The 19,874-nt window shown below is 39.6% G+C and overlaps 2 protein-coding genes across 3 annotated transcripts; both read right to left on the reverse strand.

Annotated features, from left to right (window-relative positions):
- Window positions 1–2: 2 nt before the first annotated feature.
- On the reverse strand, window positions 3–12,519 carry egln3 (egl-9 family hypoxia-inducible factor 3). 2 transcript variants are annotated; one of them, XM_017699800.2, is made up of 5 exons: window positions 11,583–12,519; window positions 2,394–2,513; window positions 2,146–2,282; window positions 1,934–2,007; window positions 3–1,829 (listed from the first exon to the last, which is right to left on the reverse strand). In XM_017699800.2, exons 1-5 carry the CDS (start codon window positions 12,078–12,080, stop codon window positions 1,801–1,803), a joined length of 858 nt encoding a protein of 285 aa, XP_017555289.1. In that variant the 5' UTR covers window positions 12,081–12,519; the 3' UTR covers window positions 3–1,800. The 2 variants fall into 2 exon arrangements, with proteins under 2 accessions (XP_017555289.1, XP_017555291.1); XM_017699802.2 differs by lacking the exon at window positions 11,583–12,519 and adding an exon at window positions 9,345–11,561.
- Window positions 12,520–15,077: 2,558 nt separating this feature from the next.
- sptssa (serine palmitoyltransferase, small subunit A) lies at window positions 15,078–18,920 on the reverse strand. Its single transcript, XM_037541798.1, has 2 exons — window positions 18,769–18,920; window positions 15,078–15,749 (listed from the first exon to the last, which is right to left on the reverse strand). The coding sequence occupies exons 1-2, from the start codon at window positions 18,869–18,871 to the stop codon at window positions 15,646–15,648; spliced, it is 207 nt and encodes a 68-aa protein (XP_037397695.1). The 5' UTR covers window positions 18,872–18,920; the 3' UTR covers window positions 15,078–15,645.
- Between the last annotated feature and the right edge of the window lie 954 nt (window positions 18,921–19,874).

The following is a 19,874-nucleotide window of genomic DNA, read 5'->3' on the forward strand; positions in this document are numbered from 1 at the left end:
TGTCAAGATTTAAGTTTTTTTATTTGCCATTTACAAGAGGGCATTAGAAATCTTACTCACAGAGTCTGTCTATATAGCGACATTGTTTAATCTGGTCATGTTACCATTTCAACAATGTTCCCTATGCTTGTACAATTCTGTATACCCATCTGGTCACACCTTCTAGAATTCCTTTTCAAATATACATTTCAAATGTCACACATCATATTTACAAGAGGACAAAAGCAATTTAAAAAAAAAAAAAAAAAAAAAAAAAGAAACAAGTAAACAAAAAAACAGAATGTCTTACTCTTATACGTGGAGCCATGAACAAAGTCACAAGAACAATATTATTAATTCAATGTCCATAACCAGCATTGCTGACCAGCATGCAAGCCGTCCGACCATTTAAAACACATGGACGTATAAGCAATCTGTTCTTTTAAACAAAAATGAAAATGGTGTGTCGGAGGGGTGGGGGGTCATACAGTCACTCACAATAAAGATGTATGTATTTATCAATAATAAACCTTGAGAGAAATAGCTAATCTGGATTAGTTGCATGATCTATTTGCAAGCTGAGCTATTACACATTAGCTAGTGAGAAATGTATCTTAATAGCCTAAGCTAACCTACAGTACACGGTATTTAAAACAGATAATAGGATAATAAAGATGTAACCAGTGTAAATATGTAATAACTAATCCAGATGAACATAAAGCTGTGCCCTGTGATTTTAAGCCATTTTGTGTAAATCATTATACATTCATTCTCAGAGACATTACGGTCACATGCCTGAGAAGTTAAACACAACTTTCTTATCGATCAGATGTTGACATGTGAGCATATTGATTCCACTGAACACAAACAATGATAGAGTAAACAAAGTGACTGGACCTTTGAAGTTGAAGATTTATTACTGGTCCTGTTCAAGCAACTCATTAAACAAGGTAGAATCTTGTTTGATCCACTAGAAGACGTGCTAGCAGCATAGCCACCATTTGTTGTTGCAAAATTATAGAGTGTATTTTATATAGAATTTTTAAAGGATTTTAATTCAAATAATTGTCATTACGGGTAAAACTGATGGAAATAGGTGAAAAATCTGACTAGCTATCTTCCGAAAGCAAGACATACAAGCTGATCCCCATAACCTGCAAGGTGGCTATAATATCTTCTGCCTTTGTAGTGTTCACTGCCTGTCCATATGACACTTGCATAAATACAAGAACAAAACAATTATAATCACCCACACTCACCACATGTCAAGGGCGTCAGCAAAATGCATGACTTTGCTATATAACATAATGCTATAGCCTGTCTACCCGAACACTATTTAACCATTTTCTTAAAACATCACCACTTTGAAGCACAAATATGATCATAGCTAAGTGACAAAACAGAATAAATGAAAGCCACTATTTTAAACACAGACAAACATTTCCTAAACGAAAAATAACCAGTGTTATGACACCAAATTGTCAGAGATTCTTTCATTTCATCCACACACATTTATTGGAAATCATTATGATTATCAAAGTAGGACTTAATCTGAATTCACTGTGGTAAATTTTTTTGTTTATAGAATTAGGTATCCTCCTATGGGATGCATAGCAGCAAAACAAACACAGAGTATACACAGCTCTAGTTTTCAAAGACGGCAACGCAGCTGTGGCGGCGAGGAGGGGAGAGGAGGTACCTTAAGTGCACTAACAAAAAGGGCCAGAACCCCTAAAAAAATAAACAAAAACTCTCACACACACACACACACACACATAAAAAATCCTCTCAGTGAACACAGTTGTGTCTTAACTTCTTCTGCTAAGACACAGTGCTGCCTTGTGAAGAGGCTGAAATTTAAAAAAAAATAAGGATGATTTACTTAAATTACTTTCTTTATCATGTAATTTCTTTATGAGTAAGGAGACTTCATATTTACAAGAGCTAAACAAACCTGTTAAGTCTTTGAATCTTCTTTTTGCTTCAGCTCTTTCCTCTGAATCAAAGTACCACACTGTGATTGCATACCTACAACACAAAATCCAACAATCAAATTGAGAAAGACATATATACACACATACACACACACACACACACACATATTTATATCTGCTATTAAAAAATCTACACAAATTTACATCCAAACACAGGCACACATGCACAGACCTGGTAGCAAATGACGGTTGTACTTCATGAGGATTCCTACGGTCTGACCAGAAGAGCAGCAGTCGATCAAACAAAGGTTCAATGTCAGCTACATAAGATTTTCCTTCAGGAAATATCCGCAGAATTCCCCCATGCTCCTAAAAAGAAAGAGAAACAGTACCATTATTTAGTGTATATTTATAGGACTTATGAAGAACAACACAATGTAGAGACTGGTAACTGGTACAGGCTGGTAACATCCAATTTACCTTGGCATTCCAGTTTTTGTTCAGGTAGTAGATGCAGGTGACACAGCGCCCATCTGCATTAGGGTTATCTACATGTTTCACGTAACCTGCTCCATTGCCTGGATAGCATGCCACCATAGCCTGAATTGGAAGAACACAAACAAAACAACAGACTTGTGAGCCACTCATTAACCAAATTCCATTTCAGCATATTTTAAATTTCTGCTTTTATCAAGGTTGACAAGCTGCTAACACATTGTACATTGTTTTTGAGGTGGTCCTGTACCCAAAGCAATACTAAGACTAAAATACTCTCAACCAAAAAACGTGGAGGCTTCTGTTTTTTATTCCACATATGCTGGCTTTTTCTGCTTATCTGACTATTTGGAGCCTCTCCCTTCATCAATCACTCGTGGCCCCTGTGGAAAGTTTTAAATGTCTGGCATACATACTTAGGCATGTCCTGGAGCTTTTGAGCGTGCCTGCTGTGTGGCCTTCCCTATGCAACACAATATCAACACGCCTCATTCTCACAATGAAACGGGAAGCAGAACTCCCTTCACATCACCTCACCCCCACCTGGCCTTCTGACCTTGCACAAAGTTTAGCACGCAATATATCCCGTTGACTATACCGTAGCGCACATTCATTTCCTTCTATTATGAGACCCTGAAATCAAGTGCTCTACAAGTGCTGTTTGTAAATATTTGGTCAGTTCCTTATTACAGTATTTAAAAATAAGAAGTACAGTATATGTCATGGAAATACGCCTTCTGAATAGCAGAACAGTACCTACAGTGGATTAAAAAAGGAAAAAGGCAAAAAATATGATGACAGACATTTTTGAAAAATACAGTGATTAAGGACTATATCAGACTGATTTACAAAGACTGTGTTTTTCACCTACATTAGAAATTAGCAATTAAAGTGGTAAAGCTTTGTTTTACATTTCCTTACATTCCAGGCATTAAACAGGTAAGTGTGAGGTACAAACTCTAAAGTACTATGTAATTGTTTTGGGTAACATAATGATAAGTTCAGAGAAAGTTTAACACTGAAATGCCTTGCAGGTGTGGGGTACAATCTCTACAACACTGTGTAATTATTTTAAGTAATAAGTACCAAGGCAGTATAACTAAATAACACTGAAGAGACTAACAGGTTCTAGCTATTAAGATGATAAAGGACGTAATAAAATGCCTTGTAAACATTTGGAGCAACAAGATGGTAAATGCAAACATACTTACATCAATGTCACACATTTAGGCAGGAAAGTAAATCAGACACACCTTCAAGTACCAAACTATAAAGATAGTTTTCTGAAGTAAATGGTAAGGACTGAGTAAAGCTATAAGAATCACTGATTTCTTTTACAGCCCAGATCCAGTTTCATTATAGGTAAAAGTCAGATACATACTACATAAGAGCCATCGTACTTTCTTTGTGTGCCATCCTTTTATGCCATGTAGCTACACAGTTCTTTTTACCCAAAATAATTACACAGCACTGTGGAATTTGTATCATATACTCATTAAATTTATACCTAGAACCTGTTGGCATTTCAGTGTACTTTAGTAAGACTGCTGTGCAACCTACCATCATGTTACCCAAAAGAATTACTTAGATATTATTAAATTTAGATTTGGGTTTTCTCTTTAATTTACATGACCTACATAAAATCTTCAGCCTTCAGTTTGTCCCTTAACCATTTATCTTAAGATAAATACTTAAAGGGCTGGTTTCCTAGACCTGAATTAAAGCTAATCCTCGACTCAAAAGAATTTCCAGGTATGTTTTACCACTGGCACACAGTTTAGTCCAAGACATTAATCTCATCATAACACATTTTGAAATTCATTCTAATATATTTTTCACTCCTTCATGAAGTAATTACATTTCAAGGGAAAATGTGTGGCAATCTACGCAACCCATTTTAGTGAGTTAGTTCATATGTTCTTTCCCAGAGTAACAAATCATGAGTAAGCTAACCTTAATATCTTACAATGACTAACTGCTATTGTGTTAACTTGAGGCACTGTTCTAATTTTAGCAATTAATTTTATTTCGTTGTTTTTGCAATTGCCTTGGAATTGTTACCATCTATGTATGACTCAGGAAAATGAGTCAAGGCTGCTTTTTTATATGTAACTGATTCCAGTAAAAAGGTGATCAGGAATCAGTAAAGAAATACAGTTTCTGTAACCTTCCCAATCCTGCCAACATTAGTAATTATAGCCATAAATGGTCTAAAATATACAGTATCAAAGCTCTAACTGTGCCCTGACACTTCCGAAAATACGGCACAAACACCATAGCTAAATCTGTTTCAAAACATAACCCCATTTTCCCTTAATCATCGTCTCGACAGACCCCGCCACACAAATGCAGCAGTAGCCATTCACTGGCGCTTGTGTTTACATTTCTGCAAACGAGTTTTTATCATGGTCTCTTTCCCACAATAAGGGCACACACGTAGGTTTGCCGTCATAGCACAATGTAAACATGTATGGAGAGGTCTGGAAGGAGGATAGTGTGTGTTTGTGCATGTGTGTGTGTGTGTGTGTGTGTGTGTTGGTGGGGGGGAGCGAGTGCAGGGCTGGCAGGCTGCCAACACTATGAAGGTTTAATGACAGTGCTACGTGTTGAGCGTGAGGCTGCTGCTACACCCTGCACTCAGTTCAGTACACAACAGCAGTATTCAGCTCCAGCTCCCAAGCTCTCCCCCCAGGGGTCAGATAGCAAGTACATCCAGCCCTCTTTCACTGCATTCCGGCTAAAGACTACTCTCGGACAGCAAGCACGGGATGTTTCATTAGAACTTGAATTTGAACTCTTTTTTTTTTACTTGCCCCATTATAGGAGCTTTTCTTCTCCGAAACATTACGTAATCACTGAGGGCGGCCTGTGCTTTTTACATGGCTGCCATGCTGGGGCACCCCTATAGATTCCCCTCTAATCCCTATAGAAACACTTTATGTTGGAGCTGCAGTGTAGCGTGACAAACTGCATGCATTCTTCACTTCAACAGTTCCAGTTTTTAAACTTTTTATAATTTAGACTATTAATACTTGACTGCAATTCAATTAAATATTCTACTTTTAACTCTGCTGCTTTTAAAACTATTTTCAGCTACATTGAACGATCCTGCTGAGCGCACACAATTAATTATCAGCCAGAATACGTTGACCATTCCTGTGCCGGTCAGGACCAGATGCATAGCTTCACGTCCGCAGTTGGTTTTGCAATTTGTTGCCTCCCACTTATTAGTTTCTGTTGTGTAATTAGATTCCAGATCTGCAATGAGCATAAACGGCCAACACAGTACGTGACAAAAGTAGTGTACCTAAACAGTTAGCCAGCAAAAAATTTGAATAAAGTAAACATTTTACTTGGATATTAAAAATTATTTAGGCTAATTCTCTAGTATGGTCATTTTATTTGTTCATGTTTTAAGTATTTTCTCCACTACTTCTTTTGTGAAATCTGTTGTTAAGTACTTTTATCAAGGACACAACAGACAAAGAGCATCTGACCGCAGGCAATATGAGGTTGAAGGGGATGGGCAGATATGCAGGGGCCCAGCAGCTGACCAAAGTGAAAGTGGCTTGCTTATTCACTTCCCGTTGCCTCAGCCTTGGCTTCCTGTGAAGTGGAAGCTGTGGGGAGAGTCACGTACTACTCGTGGTACACTCTCGCATGGCTAGGTCTGACAGCCTATCTGTTGCATTCATCACCTACCACACCACAACATAACAAACAGCTACTGTAACTGTACTGAGAACTACAGATAAAGGAGGACGATGAGAAGCTATGTACTGTATGTAAGCTACAAATAATAAATACACTGGCCTTTTTTTAAACCATTGTTTTTCCTGCTTTGTTTACCAGATATTATGCAGATGTGCAGTCAAGCTGCTATATGCTGTTATAATGTACCTATAATAAAATGTTTGTTGTTGATGATTTGACGAATTGAATATGAAAATCTAATGAAATGTTGAAAAATTAGAGAGAAGCACAAAATCACTTGTACTGTAAGCCTTACAAGTAAGGATACTTTTGGCATTTTAAGATACAATGTGTGGTAATACATTAACAGTAAAATAAAGACAGTATCAGAAACATATGAAATTGTATTCAAACTGAAGTTTTATACTTATCATTCACACTTTTAATACATGTCATTACTCTTAGTTCAACATGCCAACGGTCATTAAAATTCTACATTTTGGGAAAATGAATGACTATAATGACTCTTTTGAGCTACTCTACTGAACTCTGCATACTTTGCATTGTGCTTCAAGTACCCTCTTAAAGTATCAGATTGCAAGAAACATGAATATGTGATTGAAGGAAATGATGTTCTCTTATTTCTGCATATTACTTGACATACTGTATGGCCATTGTCTGAATAAAATTGCAGTACATTTTGTGCCTTCACTTCCACCAACTTAGACAATTTGTACTTAAAGAGAGCAAAATTTAAAAATTGTTTTGTGATATCTCTTACAGTGTAACTAAATCATGCTGTAATTTCTTTGATTCCTGTCTTTGGACTATGTATGACTAAACCATAAAGACACAAGTGCTCTAGAATGAGGAAATATTCAAATCATACCCATACTACAGAAACTGAATGTTGCAATGACAACAATTTCAAGTATTTTGGGGGAAAGATGAAAAAAAGTATACCTAGGATTACAAAAATACATACACTACCATTCAAAAGTCTGAGGTCTGTTTTCCATTAAAAAAAAAACATTTAAAAGTTAACAATAAATGTATGAAACTGCTCTACAACTGTACAGATCTCACCTAATATGAAACTATGAAACAAGAAAGAAATGTTAATGTTTATATATGTCCAGAGTGATGAGCATGAACTAATAATTAAATTAACATTAACTTAAACCCTTCTTCTGTTTAGTAATTACATCAGTGTTAACTCATAAAAAGTGTATATATTGTGTTGTTTTCAACTGTAATAATGTATTATACAAAATTCATAGAGTATAAATTTAGCTCCATGCTACATTAATGAATTCGTGTAATATTTAATATCTACTTTGGAGCTAAATTAGTGGGATTTTTGTGGACTACAGGTTAACTCAGTTTAACTTTATCCCGGCCTTAACCTGTGACTATACAGTTCAGCATATTTGCTTCTTTCAGAAGGTACAGAAGTTGATATTTTAACTGTGAGAAACAAACTCTAATGCCTAAATATTTGTTCCATCTGGACTTGTTTCCTCTTTGTTTACTTAAAGGGGAATTCCATACATTTTTTTCAAACGTTGAACTGCAAACAGTCATTCAGAGCAGTTTGGTTTTAAATTTATTCTTCATTGAAGAGAAACTTGTAAACTCAGATTTCATTACAGTTGTGGTGATACAAATCAGGGGTGATTTTTACAAATATAGACACTTTATTTACTATCCAGACCAGTGAATTCACAAGCCTTCAGAGCTGTTATATGTAAAGCTGATGATGGTAAAATAGTGGTAAATCTAAAGAACTAAGCTTTCATTTGGGACTATTTTGCCTCACAGCTCCAGACATGCACTTTACATTTACGGCATTTGGCTGACGCTCTTATCCAGAGCGACTTACAATTTGTTTATTTTTACACAGGTAGGTGGAGGTAGTGTTAGGAGTCTTGCCCAAGGACTCTTATTGGTATAGTGTAGGGTATTTGCCAAGGTGGGGATTGAACCCCAGTCTACAGCGTAGGCAGAGATGTTACCCACTACACTACACCAACCACCTGCACTGCTGCGAATAGATTTTTATATACATCTTAGGCCTAAACCTAATCTCAAAACTATTGTAAAATAATGTCTCAGGCTTCAGACAGAATACTGAAGACCACTTCATGTGTTAACTTTCTGTGAGAGTTCATTTTTGGACGCAATAAACTCCTCAGATGTCTGGTTCCAATCACAATTCTGACTCTGCAGGTTTCTCTAGAACTGAACACTGACATCAAAATGCTCTAAATGACTGTTTACCTTCTAATGGATTTAATTATGAAGACATGTTTGAAAATCAGTGGAGTTACCCTTTAACCAAACAGTTCCATCCGAGCTTAATGGAGCTCACCAAGCTGACACCAATTAGCTGAGTACACTCGTCACAGACGCGCGCTCACGTTTCAGTGGTAAATAAAACGGGTGCGCCTGCGCACTGTACGCTACAGATGCTACAACTCCAGCCTTTGCCTCTCAGAGCATCTTAGCGGAGTTTTACAGGGATTTACCGCATCGTGCGTGAGGAAAAGGCAGAGGCATCTGTTTCATGCATTTCACAAAACTTGTGAAGAGAGAAGTGAACAAAATATCAGACTCTAGAGGATATGCAGAATATATAACAACGACTGGTGTGCTTGCATTTGACTGCAGTGAAGACGAAAATCATTTTTTCTCGCTCTTCTACGCTTAAAAAAGGTGGTTCTTCAGAGGGAATAGGTCTAGAGTCATGGGGTCTATATAGGGTCTTTTCATGCTTAAATAGTTCTTTGCATGGTTCTTTAAATTGATGGAGAATATGTTGTATATGGTTCTAACGTTATATAGAACCTTTTTGAAAACGGTTCTATCTAGCACCAAAGGGGGTTCTTACATCATAACAACAGAAGAACCCTTTTTGGTGTTATACAGAAACATTGAAAAAGGTTCTATATACAACACACTCTTCATCAAGCTGGAGAACTACTTCACCATGCAAAGAACTATTTAAGCATGAAATGATTCTGTATAGAACTCTAACTAGAACCACGTCCTTTGCTGAAGAACGCTTGAAGAGCCATCATTTTAAAGAGTTACAGGCTGAACAGCTGAGCAGCAGCTGGGGAGACTAGGGAAGGGTTAATCCTGAGTTCAGCTCAAAGTTAGCTCGTATAAGATGCTCACCTTCTAGATCTGAAAGAGACAGTATTTCCTGCAAGAGAACCATTTGGGCAGAAAGCCTCTCACCTTCGATCTCTCACGGATCACGTTTTTGCCCAGCCGTCCGATGCACAGAGAAACCAGCTTGTCGATCAGTTTGAGTAAGAAGTTGATGGCCTCCGCGCCCCTCTCTGTTCCGCTCACCCAGGCTATCTTATCGCCCCTTATGTGTCGCTTGGAAACTCCCAAGCCTCGACCAGCGAGCTGCCCGTCGTTCAACAGGCCAGAACACTGCATTTGCTTCACTTGCCCCAGCACCATACGTCCAACCTCGTCGCCCAAAAAACTGTCCACGTAAAAAAAACCATGATCCCGGAGAGCGGGCACAATGTGCTCCAAAGCCAGCTGCTCCAACTTCATGTCCGCGAGATGCTGAAGAAACGGCATGTCTGCTCCGAGCTTTCTCCACAAAACTAGAGTCCTGCAGCCTGCTGGTTCTGGCAGCTTCACCAAAACGCTTCAGTCTCAGACAGCTCGAGCCATTCAAACAGCTAAAGTGGGTTAAAGTGAGTAACTAATCAGAGTTGTGTCTGTTTACGTGTCCCTGCAGACGTTGTACTCACGGAAGGAGCTGAAACACGCCCCCTTAACCTGCTTGGAAGTGTGCAACGTGCAGATCGTGTAGTGGGGGGGGGGGGACCAGACCACCAGCACCAATCCCTTTCATTGTGTTTTACTCTAGCGCGAGAGACCAACACGTGTTTGGCGTGAAAAAAGCACCACTTAAACTTAATAAAGCTCATGAACGAGACCTGTAGAGTAACACGACACAGATACACGACGCACGTCCAATATAATCAGTAAATATGTACGCGTCCAATGTGCGTTTGTTTACTTATTTACGCTCCACAGATGGTGGACTACTGTAATTAGTCGTTCACATCGCGGTGGTATTTACGTTTTTATCATAAAGCACTGCTGGAAGTTGTCGTTAAGGCGCGTCCCCCCGCCGCCCCGCGCCATTGAGGATGTGGACGGGAGCATGTAGGCTACAGCTCGCGCTGCACGTTCATCCAAACACACGTGCTCACCGTGTTTCCACAACCGTGTTCCGAAGACTCCTGCCTGCTGTGATTGGTCAGTCGAATCGCTTCTAGTGTGATGATTGGCTAATCGAATCCCGCCCTCCGGCATTAGGATTGGCCAGTAGTTCACACTCAGACCAAGTCGGCCGGAATACGGGTGGGAAATGTGATAACCCCGCCTTCTTTCTTCTCGAAAACGTGTACAGATGCAGTTGTTTCATGTCGAAAAACTGAGCATTTTTCCTCTCGAATGGGCACAGTACAGCTGGAGCAATAACACAACACTAGTGTGTCTACATCATCATCATCATCATCATCCCCTATTTATATTATGTTCATAAGAACTAACGACGGAAACCATCGCCTTGTGTAATATACTATATTACTTTAAAGACACTGCAAACAGCAACTAATAACCCCTTTATACAGCTATTACACACTTGTTTACAAATGTAACACAAGGTACTTTATTACGGAGAATCTACCCACAGAAACCAGTTCACTAATTTCTTAAGACGTATTATTGTTCTTAACAAACTACCAACAAAAACTCATATTTTCATTACACTTTGTTTACATTATATTTGTTTACAGGTTCCGCGTAAGCTGGCCTTTCAGAAACAAGCAATAACTGCCAACTCGTTACATTTAGACTATTATATGGCATATATTACACATGCATCGTGTATTTAAGAGTTCTACATTATGTATTTGTTTACAGATGTAATTTATATACTTTCAGAAACTGCCAGCAGACCGTGCACTCTCAGAAAAAGGGTACTAAACTGTCACTGGGAAGGTTCCCTCAAGGCTATGTCTTAAAAATCTTTAGTCAAAGAACAGAATAATTATATTAGTTTTATACGTCGTATTGACTCCACACAGCCTGTCTGTCTTCGGGCTTTTAATTCAGTGGTTCTGTTTTACAACACTGGTTTAGGAAAAGGTACGAGTATGCACTTTCCCTGAGGAACAAAACTCATGTTAGGTATTTAGTTGGACCTTAAAACCTTAAACCTGTTGCATTTACGTTGTTTGAACCCGCACAGCACCTTTATTTCTGGCAGTGTTGTAGAGCAGCGCAGCCTTTAAATGTTTCATTAATGCACTTTTGTGCAGGCGGTTACTCTTAATTACCGGGTGGTGCTGTGAAGGTTAGAGCCCACTTTTTAATACATGTGTGGCCGTAAAACTATTATTGTTGTTGATGATGACTAAAGAGAGATCCTGGATTCCTGACCTTGTGTCTCCCTCTGATCTTGTAGCTCCCAAGTTGGCCGTCTGCGAACGTGATGAGTTTGTCCATCCTGGACAGCAGGAAGCCAATGTTGTGGCAGCCCGCCTCGGTTCCGTCCACCCACGCGATCTTGTCCCCCCGGATGGCTTTGCTCTTGCCCCGCGTCTGGCACGCGAGCTGCCCGTCCTGCATCCTGCCGCCGTCGTGGATACGCCGGACCTCGTGCAGTACTCGCTCTCCGATTCGGTTCCCTATAAAGTTGTCCACGATGCACAGCCCGTACGACTTCATGCACGGCGCCACGTACTGCAGTACGAGCTTGTGCGTGTTGAGTCGCCGCCGCTCGCTGCTGACCGGCCGGTTGCTGCGCGGTTGCCGGAGCTCGCGCGGCACTCCATCCTCGGTGTTGTCTCCCGAGCGCCGGCGCCGGCGCCCCGCGCCCCTCGCGCCCTCTCCAACCGCGCTGTCCTCACCGCCGCTTCTCACGCTCGCCTCCTCCATCTGCCCGTGAGTTAAACGAAGCTGCTGCGCGTCTCTCTGCTCGCCTTTCTCGCGCTGGATGGGCGCGTCCGGCGTGCTACGTGAACGGGGAGCCGTGCGCCCAAGACCGCATTTATCACTCTAGCAGTCGCTCACTTTAGGCTACCCTATATAACATATCAGCTGAGTCAGGCATATGGAAGGCGTATAGGCGATAACTTCTCAGAAAACTCTCTGTGGTTCGGGTTAAGTCCCGTCTGGATGGTAAGAGGTCGCCCGGTGGAGCGCGCGATCGTGCGGAACGTGTGCTCTGCACGCAGCTGCTTTTGCTTTTACTTTTCGTAAAGCCCGAGTGTGAGGAGGAGACAGCGCGCCGAGCGAAGCCTGTCACTTAAAGACGTGTTCAAACTGAAGTTAGAGCGCAGCTGAAAGGTCTCTGTGAACGTGGTCGAACTCCAGACGGGTCTGACGTTTACTGTGGAGTGAACGCGCGAGCCTGGTATTAGTGGTTTTTTGTTGTTATTGGTTTGTAGGCCACCCACAAGAATCTCAGTCGGTTGTTTTGGTCATTTAGGCCCGCTGTATGTTAAAATGGACCCTGTGAAATGTAAACCTGGTTGAGCATGAGTTTAACCCGACTGAACATGAGTTTAACCCGACTGAACATGAGTTTAACCCGACTGAACATGAGTTTAACCCGACTGAACATGAGTTTAACCCGACTGAACATGAGTTTATCCTAGCCAGTATAGATTTGCTTTGTGTGGCCACTCAAAATGTGCAATTCTGAAGCTTTTTTTGCAGTTTACTAAGGTGTGTTTAAATCGAATGTGTCCATATACATAATGACTACATGCCATGAGGCTGTGATTTCAGCATGGTAATAAATTCTCTTCTTTCATTCAAGTTTGATGTGGTTTACTTCTGACAAATCAGCCTCAAGATCAGACACCGTTTTTTCTTCAGTCTTTATATTATACTCATTAATGACTTTCCTCACGTTACTTACCATTTTCTTCAGCTCTATACAGTACCGAAAAGGTTCTAGAACTTTATAACATTACTGGAAGCCTTTTTTGATGCTATATAAAGACCCACATGCTACAACAACTGTGTTCCATCATAAAGAAGAACAATATAACTATGCAAAGAACAGTTTCTGTATTTAAATGGTTCTTTGAGTAGGTTTTTGTTTATGTAATCTTTGCTTTTAACTTAAATAACCTTGAAGAGCCATTTTAAAGGGGTATACATGCTTGTTTTCCACAATATAATAGTAATGAGCATCATGCTTGCCTTTTATGGTGGTGTAGCAGTGGTTACCTATGATCAGCCTTGGGCTGAGTGTGTGTAATTTTATAGGAAGTGGGCAATTTTCTGGAGAGCTGTTATGGATATCTGCTTAAAGCAGATGCATCTAAAAGTTTTTTTTACAGGAATAAAAATAGACTCAATTGTTATGGGAATAACAAACCATCACATATTACTAAGGTTTAAATACTAATTGTACAAGTATTTTACCAGTGCCACGTTCATAATGAGTAAGTCTATATGTGATTCTGATACATTTAGCCGCGGGTGGTGAGAGATTTATATAGATTTGCTTTATATGCTGGGACTGAGCTGGGAGAGGCCCGTTAAAGGTTTGTTGGTCCTGTTTACTAACACCTTCATGCAGTTGCTCAAAGCCAGTAGAGCAATTATAATTGCAGTGTTAGCAGGTCACTATATTTGCACTATATCTTAGGTGCAAACTCCAGGCAACCCTTGAGCATGTACGTGAGAACATCCTCATCCTGCAGTTTAAACAGTAACCAGTTGCTATTTTCATTCTGAGTCCATGCCAGCAAGATGAATCTGAGAACGGGATTGAATGTCATTGGTTTTTCTGAAAGGTCCAACCCATAATACATCCTGCAGGTGGCAAGTCCACACAAGTAGTGCCTGTACGTATTCCTACACATTAAAGTAAGCTTCTGAAGATTAACCATACAGATCAAGCCACTTTGCCAAGATTTACATACTTGTTCTTTTCCATTTGATTTGTTCTGCTCTCTTAGTGACCAGTCTTTTAAACTGCAACTACCATGAATAGCAAGCGTAGTAAAATATGCAACAAAACTCATTTAAAAGATTATCACTCTCTTCATAGTTGTCAAGAAAATGTAATCTATACATAGCTTTAATAATAGCACTTTTGGAAGGCCACCCTGGTGAACGTAGGATCAGACTGTAGTCAGGTCACCTTAAAAACTCACATTTGTAACCCCCCCCCCCAGCTCTATGCTGTCCAGGGTGTGGCATTATTCAGTACAAGTTACAAACAAGATAAGAGCAACACACTGAAGAGTAACAGTGAAAAATATGTTGTCACACTCAATAGAATCTGTTTATCCAAGGAAACACTGACCTCACCAGCTGAACCATGGTCGACCCTGACATTAGCTGATGACATTTCAAAAGAAAATCGCCCTGTGTGTGTAAACTAGATTGTTGACGTTTAGAAATTCCAGGCATCCAAAGTTGTTCCAACATACAAGATTCCATTTCCTTTTCAAGAACACGATTAGCTGCACACTAGATGTAGCATATGAAACTCTCTATGGAGATTAGGACATTTGTTTTCAAAATACACTCTCCATTTTCCTTTCTTTATAATAAAAGCCTTTGATGTTATACTGTGACTGCTGGGCTCCGGCAGCCTGGCCCATTCATATTCAGGTTTTAAGAAGTGTTTCAGACTGCCTTCTGAATGAGATACAATACAAGGCAACCAATCAGAACAGAAGATGCTCACATGTGCCTTTACGACTGGTATAATAACAAAAAAACAGCCTGTCGCTATAAGGGACAGTTGGAAAATGTCACATAAAATTAACTCTGACAGTTTTTGTACATAAAATCACACAACCATCATAAATAGACCTCATGAAAAACAGGTTATGGTTCCTTTATCCAAATATCCTTTCACATCTCATTTGTCACACCAGAAAAAAAAATGAAAAGGTAAAAACAGAATAAAGTGATGGAAGTGTTTATTTAAGTAATATTTAAATACACATAGGGTGAGGTGCCACACAGTTACCACCTGAGAAACTTTAGTTTTTTTTGTTTTTGTTTTGGGTCACACAGGTTATCTATACAATGCTACATTGTGGTAAAACAAAACTTATCACCAGACAAAATAATTCTTTATAAAATATTACAAATATGTATACATTGAAATATACACATTATCACAAAATATTGACTATGTCAATAAACCACTGCCATCAAAGGAAATTGAAGCATTATAAAAATGTCAGCATTATATAAAAAGATGCATCAGGGCAGTATGTGCTCAGATTCTGAGACTGCACGCTTACATGGGGCTACATAGCCACAGACATTAAGACTACAATGGATCCATATATCTGCTTTCTTTCCTGATTCCTCTTCAGGCTTCTCCGCTGTCTCAGCCCACCAAACTGTTCAAGTCTCCAGTGATTGTAGGCACAGGGTAAAAAAAACCCTGCAAGAGAACTCCTCTTTCTAACCACCAGGGGGAATCCATGGGCATCCCGAACGGTATCAGACGCTCACACGGTCACTGGACCACTTCGAAGTAGTGTAAAATGGCCATGATGTGCTGGGGCATGAACACGTAGCCTGTGTACACTGCCATTGCTGCTACGGAGATCAAGAGAGAATCTGACATGATGTTAAAGAAACTTTACTTCTTAGAGAAGAATAATAAGGGTAATTTGACATGCTGTTTATTTGAAAGAAACACAAATGTTCACAGAACTTGTGCCATAAACTATGTTCTTAAAGTATACATGGGTATACCTTATTTTTATTCACAGAGTAATTAAAAAAAAATAAAAATAAAACCCTTCACCAAACAAAAAACAAATGATTCAATTGTTGGGTTATAAACACCTAGAATAGGGGAACATAAGTACCATAACTAAAATACTGTTGTGCTGACAAGATCAGATATTATTATAATAATAAAAAAAAAGTGGAACAGGTTCATCTTTGTCCTCACAGTGGAAACCATGATATCACTCCAACAGGTGCCTTTCCTGCCTGCTGTTAAACTGTTAGAAATTCTTTAATACTAACTTTAAGATCAAAGGTCACATGTTTTAAGATCACTTTATAACAGCTCCAGTCATAAACAATGACTCCTGTGCCTAAAGACACCCTAGTGACATCACTAAAGTCTGAACTTTTGTGAAGTCAACAAGATAAAAGCATATAGAACAAGAGATCTTGAGGACACTTGGTTTACAAGTATGCATTTGGGACTAGCATTGGATGTGAATCGAATTCCCAGAAAAAAGAAAGAAAAGAAAAAAAAAAAAAGTCCATTCCTTGACTCCAACACGTGTGGATGTCACAGTCAACTCTCAGCCCAGGACTCGGAGTAAACTCGGAGTAAACTCCAGCAAAATCAGCGATTTTCATGAACTCATCAGAGTCAGCGATTTAACTCTGTCAACTCTGTTTTTTACTGTAATCGGTTGATCGACCTATCAATGGAGGTCTCAAAATGGGAAAAGGTCTGGGTTTGAGGAGCACAACTTGGTTAATTTAAGAAGCTTTATGCCATGTCAGTGCTGCTCACCAGCTGGTCACAAACTCTGCTCACAATTTTTTTTGGTATGTCCTGCAACGCTACGCCACCCATTTTCTTCATGATTTGGGTTTTAAAAAAAAAAAAAAAAAAAAAAAAAGGATTTGAAACAGTACTAGGGACAAAAAAAAGAAAACAAAATCTTCCACAAAACATTGTGGAAAACAATATGAAGCTAAAAACAGCTTCTTACTTGCCAGCGTTTTATTCAAATTTTCTGTTCCACTTAAATGGTGCTGCAGTTACATTTAGGATGGTGCAATATTAAAGCTAGTCTAAGCTATGTTTAGGATAGTTTAATCTCTGCTATATCCTTTAATCATCAGTTCTGGTGCTGAGTTGGTGAAAAAAAAAAGAAAAAAAGTGGAGGCAAGAGTCTAAGTCAACACTGGAAAATTGTGCACTATTTGGGACAGACCTGTGCATTGCACTGGTTATAAACATACTGTACCCAGTGAAACGGTCACCCTGCATGCATTTTTTTTAAATGAGCCAATTTGCTTATTGCAGCAAATTGCACATATTGCAATAAATACACTATGGCTCAGTTTTCAACATCATCTCAGCCATGTTGGTCAGACCATATTCTATCGCATGGAAAATTGGGCCACAAGATGCAGAGGACAGTTGTGGCCCTGGCTAAAGCACCCCTTTGAACTGCAAAAGAGAAATGGGACACTGTGACCTTGCAGGCATGTGCAAATAAGGACCTGATAACCACTGTGATCCAAGACTTCACTAGTCTAGTCTGCCTTGCAACATCTATGTGAAATGAAGTACTAAATATTTCAATAAAACCAGTTTAATAGAAATAAATAACTTGGTTAGTAGTAACATCCATGAGTGTGTGTGTCTGTGGTAACATCCATTGATGTTGAGTTAAATGTGGGATTTCTGTGAGGGGGATGTGGATTTCACAGCAAACTGGATAAGTTCAGCATAAACTTGAAAACTGTCCAACATTTTCCTTAGCTCTTCTCCTATTTTACAGTCTTGATTTTGACCTTTGTGAAGTTGTTTCGCGAAATGCCTCCTGTGCTTCATACTGAGCCTTGTTAATGTCAGATTTATGTTAATTCTTCCTAAATACCACTGAAACTAGGCCTGAAAACCCGGAGTCACTATCACAAGCCTCTCAAAACGGTGGGCGTGGTCTAGCAAGGCGATAAATGAAAACACTTTGGACCGAGAATCATCTAATGTTTGCAAGTCCCACGAAAACTAATTTAGATAAAATACATGTCAGATGTAAGATATTTCAAGCTTATTTTAAACCACTTCTGTCGTGATGCACATAGGCCGAGTCTTGACATGGAACACAAACGCCCTTCTTCCGCGACGACGTGATGACGTAGGAAACATACCAATTAGCGCGAGCAGATCTTGTGATCTCCAAGTCATAAGCTATAGAACTTTAAGCACGACAATGAGTTGAAGATCTGGCCATCAGCCCGCACGCAAGTCCCAATGGAAGAAACTAAACACTGCCATGTAAATCACTGTTCAGATTACTTAACTATTGGTAGTTACATTATTTTAGGACTATTACAGTACTATAATAACAGTGCTTCCTATCGTTACTAATGTTGTAACTCTAATGTACAAAACTGTCAGTGTTACTTGTAAGCTGATGCCTTGATCTGATGAATCACCCCAGGTAATTGCACCATCCAAGTTTCTCAGCTTATTCTACTTGAGTTACGGGAGTAAGCCGGTTATCAACGAAATGTTCGGTTCGTATTAGGTATAAATTAAAAATCTAGAACATAACGCAAAGACATCTGCTAATTTTATTAGCTGCTAATCCTACGGGTGACAATTATTTCGCTCACTTGTTGCTATCTGTAGCCACAGAGCTACTTACGAAGCTGAAGCCAGCTTCTTATTCGAATTGCCCAGTCCACCTTAATTTGTGCAGCAGTTAAGACTTTGGCGCCACATTTAAGGTGTAACGATAAAATCCCACCAAGAAGCTGGCGAATAGCAAGCCGACATCTGCCTCGTGAGCTAATTAGGTTAACCTAGGACAATGACACAGTAAGTCACTAAAACAAAAAGGGGGAAAAACACAATCTCAAGAAAGGATACTGAAGACGGTTCTCTCCCAAGGCTCCAACATGTACAGTGCGGTGACAAGTAGATATTGGTAATAAAACCAAGATATTTGTTTCCAAGCATCTCCAATCGCCATGTTCCTTACTTGGTCGTCTTGATTCCTCCGCTCCCTTCCGGCTTCTTCACAAACCGCGGATTGGTGGAAGTGCGCAGTGACGACACGGCAAATCACGTGCCCACTTTCAAACGATAGGACGTTTCTGTGTGGGGTGGCTGTGCAAATTTACATACTCGTTTGCATACGGCTTTCTGATTGGATATTTGGCGGAGCGGGTTTTATCTAGAGAAACAAACAGTGGAGCTAGATAACATATTATTAAAAACACGCGAAAATGATTAAAAAGTGATTAAATATTACTCAGAGATATATTTCGAGAAACGTCTAGAAATTATGTGAGACGCAAAGTTAATTTAACGCGATTCAGCTTGAAAAAAATGGAGATTTGAAAGGGAACATAATCTGAGAAAACTGAATACAGGGCAGAGGAGATTTGAGACCTCTGTGTTTTACTGACACTAGATGGCAGCATACCTGCATTTATTCTGTACTACTATACACCGTGACCAAAAGTATGTGGACACTTGACCATTGCACGTAATTGAGCTTGTTGGATATCCCATTCCAAAACCATGGGCGTTAACATGGAGTCAAATACCTCTGCTAATCACATCAGTTGCCAAGTTTATGAGTAATTTTGCTCACATATAGCTAGCTGTACCCACAAAGCTAATTATGAAGCTGATGCTGATGTTGGATGAAAAGGCCCACAATCAACTTTCCATTTCATCCCAAAGGTGTTTAATGAGGTTGAGGTCATGGCTCTGTGCAGGCCACTGGAGCCCCTTCATACCAGACTTGTCAAACCATGTGCACCTTCACGTTCTGCACAGGGCACACTTAGGCTGGAACTGGAAAGTATTTTCCAAACTGTTGCCACAAAGTTGGAAGCATGAAATTGTTTAAAATGTTTTTGTGTGCTGTAGCAGTAAGTACTTTTTACTGGAACTAAGGGGCCTAGCCCCAGACCATTATTCCTCCTACTCCAAACTTTATTGTTGGCACTGTGCATTCCAGTAGG

Source organism: Pygocentrus nattereri, chromosome 10, assembly GCF_015220715.1.
Source record: "Pygocentrus nattereri isolate fPygNat1 chromosome 10, fPygNat1.pri, whole genome shotgun sequence".
NCBI lineage: Eukaryota > Metazoa > Chordata > Actinopteri > Characiformes > Serrasalmidae > Pygocentrus > Pygocentrus nattereri.